Source organism: Plecotus auritus (assembly GCF_963455305.1).
Source record: "Plecotus auritus genome assembly, chromosome: 4".
Classification (NCBI taxonomy): Eukaryota; Metazoa; Chordata; class Mammalia; order Chiroptera; family Vespertilionidae; genus Plecotus; species Plecotus auritus.
The window spans coordinates 124,281,718-124,294,379 of record NC_137775.1 but is presented as its reverse complement, the minus strand read 5'-3'; the positions used below and the strand labels follow the sequence as shown (position 1 = coordinate 124,294,379).

General features: G+C 41.1%; 3 protein-coding genes across 8 annotated transcripts in view; 1 reads left to right on the top strand and 2 right to left on the bottom strand.

The window, feature by feature from the left end:
• Positions 1 to 12,662, top strand: part of GRM8 (glutamate metabotropic receptor 8) — a 774,265-nt gene that overhangs the window by 507,887 nt on the left and 253,716 nt on the right. The window lies entirely within an intron of this gene.
• Positions 6,513 to 7,733, bottom strand: LOC308247591 (heat shock cognate 71 kDa protein-like; the record flags this gene model as incomplete). Its single annotated transcript, XM_080666926.1, has 1 exon — positions 6,513 to 7,733. The coding sequence occupies one exon, from the start codon at positions 7,731 to 7,733 to the stop codon at positions 6,513 to 6,515; it is 1,221 nt and encodes a 406-aa protein (XP_080523052.1).
• On the bottom strand, positions 7,734 to 8,494 carry LOC308247592 (heat shock cognate 71 kDa protein-like; the record flags this gene model as incomplete). The annotated part of the gene is made up of 1 exon (XM_080666927.1): positions 7,734 to 8,494. Exon 1 carries the CDS (start codon positions 8,439 to 8,441, stop codon positions 7,734 to 7,736), a length of 708 nt encoding a protein of 235 aa, XP_080523053.1. The 5' UTR covers positions 8,442 to 8,494.

Below are 12,662 nucleotides of genomic sequence, written 5' to 3'. Positions count from 1 at the left end.
CATCAAAACCACCGAAGGAAGAAACAAATATGGTAGCTAGCATGAAGAACCCCACTGAGTTCTGAGATTCAAAAGCAGCAAAAAGGTAAAGGGACATTTAAAGGAATATGTAAGTTTCATTATATGATAGGAGCAAGCTTAACTGTTTTTCAGGAGAGAATGAATTTTCTTGGGAATTATTTCTGAAAGAAATGTATCATCTGGGACTTTGACAGCCCAATAGGCAATGCTACTTAACAAACTTTTACAGCAAAAACAGAAGCCTTCTCCTTAACTGTTTTGCACATGTAACCACAATTAAAGCTAAGACTGTGATGCTTGTAAACACTGACGGATGTTCCTTTAAAAGAGTTTTCCAGGAGAGGGAGATAATCTTACTTGATCTAGATTTACAACTCTTTTGAGCTCTGATGATATAAGGATTACCATATTCTATTAAGAATAAGTAAAGAGCATCTTCCATAAACTCTGCTTTTCAAACTCTATCTCCAAAAGAATCCTGCTTAGACATCTAACTTTTCAGGCAGTTAAAATAAGAGCTGCTGGGTTGAAGGCGTGGCGGTGGTCTTGGACACTCTGCTTCCCCTCATGCTACTTGCCGATCCTGGAAGTGCCTTGGAAGGTCCCAGTAGCTCTATGGGGCACACATCAATCCACAGATTTAAATATTCTCGCTCTCGCAGGGCTTTCACAGATACCCAAAGTAGACATCGGGAATTTGTGTTCTCTGTTGGGAACTAGCAAATTAATTAATTAGTTCATTGCATACCAGGTGAGCGGGTTGTATTGGTGACAGCCTCCTAGTGAGAAAGCCCGCCCACTTCCCAAAGACTGGAATGTGAGGGGGTCCCTGACCAAAGCAGTGTTCTTAGGACCGGTTTTGAATCTCCTGAAGAGCCGAGACTGTGCTTGACGAAATCCTGAGCTGTTTCCTATACAGGACAACAACAATGTACTGTATACTAGAAGTTTCTTAGCCTATTACCAGTTGTCCACGGGTGAGATTTGTAAGGCAAATGTCAATTTGGTATGGTGTAGCCCAGTGGTCGGCAAACTGCAGCTCGCAAACCACATGTGGCTCTTTGGCCCCTTGAGTGTGGCTCTTCCACAAAATACCACGTGCGGGCGTAAAGTGTGATTGAAACTTCGTGGCCCATGCGCAGAAGTCGGTTTTCGGCTCTCAAAAGAAATTTCAATCATTGTACTGTTGATATTTGGCTCTGTTGACTAATGAGTTTGCCGACCACTGGTGTAGCCTTCCAGATTTCCTGCCAGGACCAGTGAGTGACAAAAAGCAGTCTCAAGTAATTAAAACATTGACCCACTGGAATTGTTTAGTAATGCCCGGTTTCAATATTGGATGTGTCTTCCCTAGAGTGTAATTTCTATGTAGAAAAAATTGTTGGTAAACTGTTTTTTCCCCCCTAACATTAATGAGAGATATCTGAACAAATTGCTTTCTGTGGCCCTTTTCCGTTTGAGACAGTAAAGCCATGGTGTGAAAGAAGAATAAAGAGCATCTTCCATATGCGCAGCTTTTCAAACTCTATCTTCAAAAGAACCCTGCTCAGACATCTAGCTTTTCAGGCAGTTAAAATAAGAGCTGCTGGGTTGAAGGTGTGACTTCACCTTCTTTGTAATAGCAGGTGAGGCAGCCAGTGGGTGCCGCACAGACTGCTGCTGCAGAACTAAAGTTTAAGGCTCAGTCTTGCTGAGATTGTAACCTTGTGTGGACAGGCCTACTTAAGCAATGGTTTAAAGATACTTGCTATCCAAGGCCATGCTTCTTCCAGTTTATTGTTAAATTGACAACATGGCAATCATATCAGAATTTAGAAAGATGAATGATTAGTATTTCAGGCCAGAATTATTCTCTGACAAAACAACTAGTTAAAGGTAAAACAGTCAAACGATTAAACTACAGTGTACTGTTGGTCATCACAGACGTAGCAACAATGGTGCTCTGATTAAATTTGTCACTCAAACTGATATTGTCTCCTCAGTGGGAAACTTTACCTGAAGCACAAGCGCACTCTGAATCAGAGGGCATCAGCATTATTCATGTGTTTCTTAAAACTTTTCTCAACCTTCCATCTCTACCCAGGGAGACAGAGAGAAGCAAAGGCCTGCCTTTTAGGATTAGTTTTATTGCTACCATTGGAACAAAATGCTATTTCTATAGATTTTTTTTAAACCCAAAGATTTATCAAAAGAAAAACATAAAATGAAGAAGAGGAGTTTAGATCTTTCAGGAACGTAAGCAGCAATGTCAGTGTCTTATTCTGGTCTGGTCTATAGGCAATAAAATATTTATACTGTACATCTTGTATGAAATCAAAGATTTTTCTGTTGCCATGAGAACTTTATTTATCATAAAAATAGTGTTGAATAGGATTCCAGAGATCTCTCCCCACTCCTTCCCTCTGTAGTTGAGCTTGCGTCAGGGGTAGGGCAGGGCAGGAGGCAGGGTGGCATACTAATCAGGAACGTTTGATTGCAGGTACAGAAACCAACTTCAGCTTGCTTAAGCTAAGAGGGAGAATTTATGAGGGTGTGACAAGAAACCCATGGCACAATATAAAAGGGTCCAAGAAAAGAACTGGTTACAAGAACTAAAAACCTGTTAGAAGTCCAAGCCTCTTTGTGTCTGTCTGTTTTGTTTGGTTTTCTTTATATTGTTTTTTCCTTACTTCTAGATCCACAGGAAGGTAGCAACAGGCCAGCTACAGTACTTAGGTGCTGTTTGTTCAGGACACCTGCTAAGCTTAACACACACACACACACACACACACACACACACTCATTTAAGTCCCAATTGCACTTTCTTGAAAACTTGAATCTCATTAGCCAAACTTTGGTTGGATGTCAGACCTCATCCAAAGTATCAGTAGCGAAGAGCAAGTAGTACAAACTTAGCTGTCATGGGGCACTCCTTATGGATGACAGGGACATTTTAGAAGTTTCTATAAGTGACTTATGGGGAAAGTTTTTAAAAAAATTTTAAATTGATTTTGAGAGAGAGAAGAAGGGAGAGATAGAAACATCATCCATAAGTGAGAAACATCATTGATCAGCTGCCTCCTGCATGCCCCCTACTGGGCATCCAGCCTGCAACCCAGGTATGTGTCCTGACCCAGAATCGAGCCGTGACCTCTTGGTTGATAGGTCAATGCTCAACCACTGAGTCACATCGGGCTGGCCATGGGAAAGTGAGTAGAGAGGTAAAAACCTGAGAGGGGGTAATACTGTGGTCTCTGGATCTCATTGCTTCGTTGCATGGGTGAGTTTTTTGCTAGGCCAGAGGAGACAGTTAAGAATCACACAGAATCTTTGAGAATCTAAGAGAGGGATCAACCTGGGGATTACTTAATGCAAGCCTTCATGTTGTGATTGGATTCTCTAACCTCAATAGTGAGGTAGTGAGTGCTCTAGTCATCCCAATGCTCAATATTCCAAGGAAAATAGAAACTTGCCTGACCATGGAGACTGGTATAGAGATGGAATTTATCAGCATCTTCTTTTCTTTAGAAACTTTATTGATTTCAGGGACTTACTATTGTCCGATTTGAAACTTTTTTTTTTTTGCATAAAGTATCTTTAAGTCATCTAAAAGAAGCGTGACTTAATGTGTTTTTAGGAAATGTACCACAAACACTCTACTACGTCAAATAAGACAATGATAAATATCTCATAAGATTCTGTAAAACCATTTGGTTAAAATGTAAACCTCATGCTGCCCTGGCTGGTGTTGCTCAGTTGATTGAGCATCGTCCCATACACTAAAAGGTAGCTGGTTTGATTCCCAGTCAGGGCATATGCCCTTGTTGTGGGCTTGATCCCCAGCAGGGGGCATGCAGGAGGCAGCCTATTGATGTTTTGATCAATGTTCTGCTCTTCAATCAATGTTTCTCTCTCACATCAATGTTTCTCTTTCTCCCTCTCCCTTCCTTTCTCTTCAAAAACAAACACAAAATCAATAAAAAAGTATACACACACACACACACACACACACACACACATATATATATATATACACACACACACACACACATATATATATATATATATATATATTGTCCCCCCAAAATTTATACTAAATCTGAAAAGAAAGAAACATCAACTGAGCTATATCAGCAGTTAAAGTAGGACAATCTGTATATATAACCCTCATTTCTGTTACAAGTACATACACAAACTAAAAATGTGATAAATGTTTAACTTGATAAAGCACATCTCTCTTAGCCTATAACCAATTATATATTTATAGTTATTCCTATTAAAGATATGGATTAATCCTGTTACTATTATTATTAATACTCTTTAAATTTAACCAGTGTGATGAAACATGAAAAAAAGATAAACTACTACTAAAAATGAAGTAGTATTATTATTTTCAAATGATTTGATCTCAAGATAATTCATTAAAAATATATTAGAAGTAATTATTTCAGGAAGATGATCAAATATAAAATTAATATAAAAACATTAAGAGCTTTCCTACATACTAGTAAGAAATCATTAATATAAGGATATGGTAAACAAAACTGTTTCTTTGCAAAAATACTCAACAGATCTTGGAATAATTGAAGTAAAAATATGAAAGACCTATATGAAGAAAACATTCCTTGTTCATAAGAGAAAAACTAATTATAGGACAAATGTTAACCTTTTCTGAGTTACTCTGTATTCAGATTTAGTATAATTTAGCATAAATCCAATCAAAACAACAAAGGAATATTTTCAAGAATTTGAAATAATAATTAAAAATTTAATTGTGAGAATAAATGAGTAAAAGTAACTAAAATGATTTTGATGAAAAAATTATTCCTACCAAATTTTTAACATTTAAACATAATGTCAAACTACAATAATCAATACAATATGGAACTAGTATCAGAATAGTAGTGGGCCTGGGGATTGGGCCTAAACCGGCAGTCGGACATCCCGCTCACAATCCTGTACTGCTGGCTCCTAATCGCTCACCTGCCTGCCTGCCTGGTTGCCCCTAACTGCCCCTGCTGCCGGCCTGATCGCCCCTCACTGCCTCTGTGTGGCGGCCTGATCACCCCTAACTGACCCCTGCTGCTGACCCGGTAGCCCCTCATGGTGCCCCCCGCTGGCCTGGTCGCCCCACACAGCCTGCTGTTCAGTTGTTTGGTTGTCCCTCACTAACCCCCCTGCCAGTCTGGTCATAGGCAGCCATCTTGTGAAGGTATGAGGGTTAATTTGCATATTACCTCTTTATTATATAGGATATGTACATAAATACATATGAACTTAGTATGTGATAATGATGGAATTAGAACTCAGGGGAAAAAACATTTAATTAATTATCTATATACAGTAAAATCAATGGAGATAATTTCTTCACATAAGAGAGTATTCTTCATTTGGACTTTATTTTGAAGTTAAGTGAAAATGAAGAAGCAAGAGAAAAATAGAGAAAATATAGAAGATGGGAAAATAAACATGTTCAATTTAGTAAAATTTAACACTTTTGAGTATTAAAAGTATCATAAACAGTTTTAAAACAGAATATAAAGTAGGGATAAATTTGGGTTGTTGTGTAAAGGGATAATGCCTCAAATATAAAAAAGTCAGCTAAATTATGACATCTCCAAGAGATCAGCAAGCAAAACTTGTCAATGTGAATAAAAGTTTGAAAAAAAAGGTTAAGCCTCATTAATAATCAAAGAAAGGCCATTTAATCCACAATGAAAGATTGTTTTTCACCTACCAAATTTACAAAAATTTAAAATTATAGTAGTAATTTTTAATTGTATTAGTTCTTCCAAATATGCTTGGTGAGAGTGGATATTGGTGTAATTTTTTGAAGAGTATTTGCTCAGGATGTATATTCTAGGAATATAGTCTAAGGAAATTATTTGAAAAAATTGCATTTACAAAAATTTATTGAAAAATACAACAAAGCAAAATCATAGTATGTTCTGTTTTTAATTAAAACCCATCAACAACATGTGGCATGACTTGACTGTGTCTTGGAATCCTGAGCTTTTATCCTGGCTCTGCCACACTTTCCTCTGTGTTCTGAGTCCATATCGACTTCTCAGCATCATCTTTTAAATGAAAGGATTACATTATAATAATCTAATCTCTGAGGCCTCTTCCAGCTCTATATTCTCTACATAAATTTTAAAAGGTAAAGGTACATTTTAAAAACATAAGTGCCAATCAGTGTTCTTACTGGTGTTTTTTTTTTAGTTGTTTATAATCATTTTTATCTTTTGTGAATCATTCATTTACCCCATATACATTTTTTTTATGTTGCCAATTTTAAATAGTTTTATTTAAGACATCGCATTTTCCACTTTACATTATAGTTATAAAGTGCATTAGATTTCCTTTCCCTGTGCACAGTCCGTATTCAAGTATCAAGAATGCTGTTATTTATTATACAGCAGCTCAACTTTTAAAACTGCCATGGAATTTGCTACAAATTTGGGTCCTTCAATATTTTGTGGAACAATGCTAGATCTATGCTCAAAGCTGGCTTAATCAACCTCTTCAATGGTGGGCCCAGAGGAGGCACCACCAGATGGAGGAGCTCCGCCCCCAGGCATTCCTCCTGGCATGCCTCCTGCACTCTGGTACAGCTTGGTAATGATGGGGTTGCAGACCTTTTCCAACTCTTTCTGCTGGTGTTCAAATTCTTCCTTTTCTGCAGTCTGGTTCTTATCAAGCCAGTTGATGATTTCATTGCACTTGTCAAGAATCTTCTGTTTGTCCTCATCATTGATCTTGCCTTGAAGTTTTTCATCTTCAACAGTTGCTTTCATGTTGAATGCATAGGATTCAAGTGAATTCTTGGAAGACACCTTGTCCCGCTGCTTCTCATCTTCAGCTTTGTACTTCTCAGCTTCTTGAACCATGCGCTCAATGTCTTCCTTGCTCAGACGACCCTTGTCGTTAGTGATGGTAATCTTGTTCTCTTTTCCTGTACTCTTATCCACAGCAGACACATTGAGGATGCCATTGGCATCAATATCAAAAGTGACTTCAATCTGAGGAACACCACGAGGTGCAGGAGGTATGCCTGTGAGTTCAAACTTGCCAAGCAGGTTGTTGTCCTTGGTCATGGCACGCTCACCTTCATAAACCTGGATGAGCACGCCTGGCTGGTTGTCAGAGTAGGTGGTGAAGGTCTGCGTCTGCTTGGTGGGGATGGTGGTGTTGCGCTTGATCAGGACTGTCATGACGCCACCAGCCGTCTCAATGCCAAGGGAAAGAGGTGTGACATCCAACAGCAGCAGATCTTGGACATTTTCAGATTTGTCTCCAGAGAGAATGGCTGCCTGGACAGCTGCACCATAAGCGACAGCCTCATCAGGGTTGATGCTCTTATTCAACTCTTTTCCATTGAAGAAGTCCTGGAGGAGTTTCTGAATCTTGGGGATACGTGTAGAGCCACCCACCAGGACAATATCATGGATCTGGGACTTGTCAAGCTTGGCATCCCGAAGGGCTTTCTCTACAGGGTCCAGGGTGCCACGGAAAAGGTCAGCATTCAATTCTTCAAATCGGGCACGTGTGATAGAGGTATAGAAGTCGATTCCTTCATAGAGCGAATCAATCTCAATACTGGCCTGAGTGCTGGAAGAGAGAGTACGCTTAGCACGTTCACAAGCAGTACGAAGGCGACGGACAGCCCTTTTGTTCTCACTGATATCCTTCTTATGCTTGCGTTTGAACTCTGCAATGAAATGGTTGACCATTCAGTTGTCGAAGTCTTCTCCACCTAAGTGGGTGTTCCCAGCTGTAGATTTGACCTCAAAGATTCCATCTTCAATTGTGAGGATTGACACATCGAAAGTGCCACCTCCCAAGTCAAAGATCAGCACCTTTCTTTCAGCTCCAACCTTTTTGTCTAAACCGTAAGCAATAGCAGCGGCAGTTGGATCATTGATGATTCTAAGTACATTGAGACCAGCAATAGTTCCAGCATCTTTGGTGGCCTGACGCTGAGAGTCATTGAAGTAAGCAGGTACTGTGACAACAGCATTGGTAACAGTCTTCCCAAGGTAGGCTTCTGTGATTTCCTTCATCTTTGTCAAAACCATGGATGACACCTCTTCTGGATAAAAGCTTTTTGTCTCTCCCTTGTATTCTACTTGGACCTTAGGCCTGCCAGCATCATTCACCACCATGAAAGGCCAATGCTTCATGTCAGACTGGACAACAGCATCATCAAATCTACGTCCAATCAAGCGCTTGGCATCAAAGACCGTGTTGGTAGGATTCATTGCTACTTGATTCTTTGCAGCATCACCGATCAATCGCTCAGTGTCAGTAAAGGCAACATAACTTGGGGTGGTTCGGTTTCCCTGATCGTTGGCAATTATTTCCACTTTTCCATGCTGGAATACACCCACACAGGAGTAGGTGGTGCCAAGATCAATGCCAACTGCAGGTCCCTTAGACATGGTTGCTGGCGTGCGCGTTGAGCTGGCACAGACCGACCAGAGCTGGTGTTCCCGCGTTCAATGAGCTACCCCATATACATTTTAATGGGAGTCTTACAGAGTACCCCATAAAACAGCTCGGTGCTAGGCATCAGGATCCACAGATCAATAAACTGTAGTTCTATCAGTTGTCAGAGATCATAGCTTAACTGAGGAGGGGCATAAACATGTTACTGATTTGATAAGTGATGTGACAGAGGTGTGGGCATGTACAAATCCTATCTAATAAAAGAGTAATATGCAAATTAACCATCACTCCGCCACACCCACCAGCCACGCCCACCAGCCACGTCCACCAGCCAATCAGGAGCGAATATGCAAATAAACCCAACCAAGATGGCTACAGCCACAGAGAGCAGGAGGGAGGCTTGGGTTTCCCGGCAATGGAGGAAGCCTAGCTTTCCACCTGCCCTTGCCGGCCTAGGCCTCCACTCAAGGCTACAGAGTTTCAATGATAGAAGATACATATGTCCAAACAGAAATGGCGACAGCCACGGAGCTGGAAAGAGCAGGAGGCTAGGGTTGCCCCCGGTGATGGAGGAAGCCAAGCTTTCCACACACCCTGGCTGGCCCAGGCCTCGCTTAAGGCTACAAAGTTTCAATTATAGAAGATACATAAATCCCCCCCCAAAATGGCTGCCGCCACGGAGCAAGCAAAAGGCTTGGCTCCACTCCAGGCTACAAAGTTTCATTGTAGAAGATAAATAAACCCCAGATACCAGGGCCTCCGCTTGGGTTACCAGGGGGTATGGCCGGCCTGCAAACCACCACAGGCCCCTCGCCCAGGCCGCCTCAAGCCCCAAGGGAACCCCCACCCTGATCTGGGACACCCTTCAGGGCAAACCAGCTGGCCCCCACCTGTGCACCAGGCCTCTATCCTATCTAATAAAAGAGTAATATGCAAACTGACCATCACTCCAACACACAAGATGGCTGCCCCCATGTGGTCAAAGATCCTGCCCCATGTGAACACAAGATGGCCACCACAAGATGGCCAGCAGGGGAGGGCAGTTGGGAGGGACCAGGCCTGCAAGGGAGGGCAGTTGGGGGCGATCAAGCCTGCAGGAGAGGGCAGTTAGGAGTGACCAAGCTGGCAGAGGAGGGAAGTTGGGGGCGACCAGGCCTACAGGGAAAGGCAGTTGGGAGGGACCCAGGCCTGTAGGGGAGAGCAGTTGGGGGGGAGGGGACCAGGCCTGCAGGGGAGGGCAGTTAGGGGTGACCAGGCCTGCAGGGGAGGGCAGTTAGGGGTGACCAGGCCGGCAGGGGAGGGTAGTTAGGGGCAATCGGGCTGGCAGGGGAGCAGTTAGGCATCAATCAGGCTGGCAGGGGAGTGGTTAGGGGGTGATCAGGCTGGCAGGCAGAAGTGGTTAGCAGCAATCAGGAAGGCAGCCAGGCGAGCAGTTGGAAGCCAGTAGTCCTGGATTGTGAGAGGGATGTCCGACTGCCCGTTTAGGCCCGATCCTCAAGGGGTCCCCGATTGGAGAGGGTGCAGGCTGGGCTGAGGGACACCCCCCCGCCACCCCCATGCACGAATTTTGTGCACCGGGCCTCTAGAAAAATATAAGGCTGAGATTAGGAAACTACAAAGGAAGAGGGGGACTGAAAGAACACAACCAGGAAGAGTAGGTGACATCTGATTTGTTACAATTAGAAAGTGACATTTCCTCAGGTGGATAAGATAAGAAAAATGGATTCATGGGAGGCAAAGCAGTGTAATGGTAGCTGGAAGACAGGGGACAGCATGCATTGTAGAAGCTGAGCAGCCACAGGGTAAGAATTTAAGTAGTAACCTGGGAGCAGCCAGGAGATGAGAATGGCAAAAGGAGCTTGGGCCTGGTTAGAAATCTCTGCCAAACTGATGTTAGAATGCATCACAGCAGGCAACAGGGGATTGAAGCTCTCTGAGCAGGACAGTGAAGTGCTCGGATTTGTTTTGTAGGAAAATAATTATGGCAGCAATGTGCAGACTGGAGGGAGTGAGATTAAAGACAGGGATGACTAGTTAGAGACAGCTCCAATAGTCCCCAGGAGAGAATCATACCTGAAATGGGAAAATGAAAGTACAAATGGAATGGAAACATGTAAAAGAGGGGAGGATGGGCACACAGAATCGTTTCAATGCTGGCTCTGTTCTAGTAGCTGTGCTTTGACTAGAAACCAAGAGGTTTTGAGAAACACCTTTACTTCCCCAAATGATCTTTGTAACTTTGTGACAACTCCATTATTAGAGCTAATTCAGTATGTTAGCTCATATTCTATTGATTAAATTGGCTTGACACTATGTTTTATCTGCTTGTATTAATAGAAGATGAGATATAAAATATTAAAATATGGAAAAACTGACATAACATGGAGTTATGATGCATAATTTCCTTGTGATAAAATATTACTTATTTAATAAATAGGTATCAAGCAAAATCAAATATGATGAAGGGATTATCTGTTAAATTAAAACATTCTTTTTGATAGTTAACTCATTTGAAACAAAATTGAGAAAAATATTAATAATTTGGAAGTACATTATAGAATTTATTCTTGAAACTGTAGATCTGCAGGTAGTGAAGTAATTCCTGGAAATAGTTATACCTTTTTAAAAAAGTGAATGGCATATGGCATATATAGTGATATTGAATATGTACAGATAAATAAACAGGCTGTTTTGAAATTAGGTGATTTTTTTATTTTATTTTTTTTTTAGTTTCTGACTAAGGAGACTTTATGCTGGTTATAAAATATTGGTCTTACAATTAAATTGTCATCAACTTTAGCAGCATAATTGTTCCTGCCCTTTTTCTTTTTGGAATAAGGTGATAAACTGAGATTTTTAAAGTCTAATTTCTTTTATAGTCATGAAGAACAGGAAAGAACTCCCCTTTTCTCCCATGATGGAGCCAGCATTGAAGAAAAGCTTGAGGCAAATCAATGGAGTTAGTTGCTTTAGTTCTTCCTAGGGTCCTACTCAATACACCTATTATATTGGGCTTCTTTTATTCTTATACCTAAATCTCTTCATCCTAGTGCCCAAAAGTTAGGAATAAATATTAGGCAAATCCCAGAACCAGAGGGGGTGCTGTGGACTCAGTAACTGAGGGTTAAGGGATGACTCCTGTTCTAAACAGGGATGCAGCAATGAGCCTTGAATGAAGGATGAGGAAAACAGATGAAGGAGCAGAGAGGATCTGAGGTGAGATTCTGAAGGAATTTATATTTAATGGCTTGTTTTTATACAGTGATCGGAAGCACATGATTTAATTGTTTTACCACTCACACCTTTGTAATCTTGGTCAAGTAACAAAACCTCATTAAATCTTTGTTTCTCCAGCTGTAAAATGAGGATGGTAATAGTATAAATACTTTAGGGTTCCCGTGAAATCTAAATGTAAGGTGATAATCCATAGAAAGTGCTTAATAAAGAGATAGGCATACTGTATCATGCCTATCTGGAGAATATTTTATTAAAATAGAATCTTAAAAGGTGATGAGATGGATAAGTTGGGATGGAGGACATGAGAATCTTTAGAAAGACATGTGTTAAAAAGCACTGTGTAGCCTGGCTGGCATGGCTCAGTGGTTGAGCATGGACCTATGAACCAGAAGGTCACAGTTCAATTCTTGGTTAAGGGCACATGCTTAGGGTGTGGGCTCTATCCCCAGTAGGGGGCATGCAGGAGGCAGCCAATCAATGATCCTCTCATCATTGATGTTTCTATCTCTCCCACTCCCTTCCTCTCTGAAATCAATTTAAAAATGTTAAAAAAAAAGCACTGTGTACAAGGTTCACTAGTGGGGAGGAAAACAAGGCAGAAGGGGGAGTGGGTGCTTCTGCCTTGGCACGAGCAGCAGTGTCAGCTTCTTAGAGGGACAGGAATGTGCATGTTCTCACAACATTCTCTAAGGAGATGGGAAGGACATTACTGGTGGTAGTGGAGTCTTGATGAGACCAAGTGAGGCTCATTCTCTCATTATTTCTTCTATTTCCTTCAAAGTATGTACATTTTTTAAAAAAATGAAGAAAAGCATTTAATGGAATATCTCCTACATTATTATAGGTAATTATATTCTAGTGTTATTTTGTTTCAGAAAGAATCTACCTGAAAATTATAGTGAAGACTTGATTATTTTTCTTTTTAAGGTTTTAACTCTTTTAATTACATGAAAGTTTAATCAAGAAGTTAGCATGAA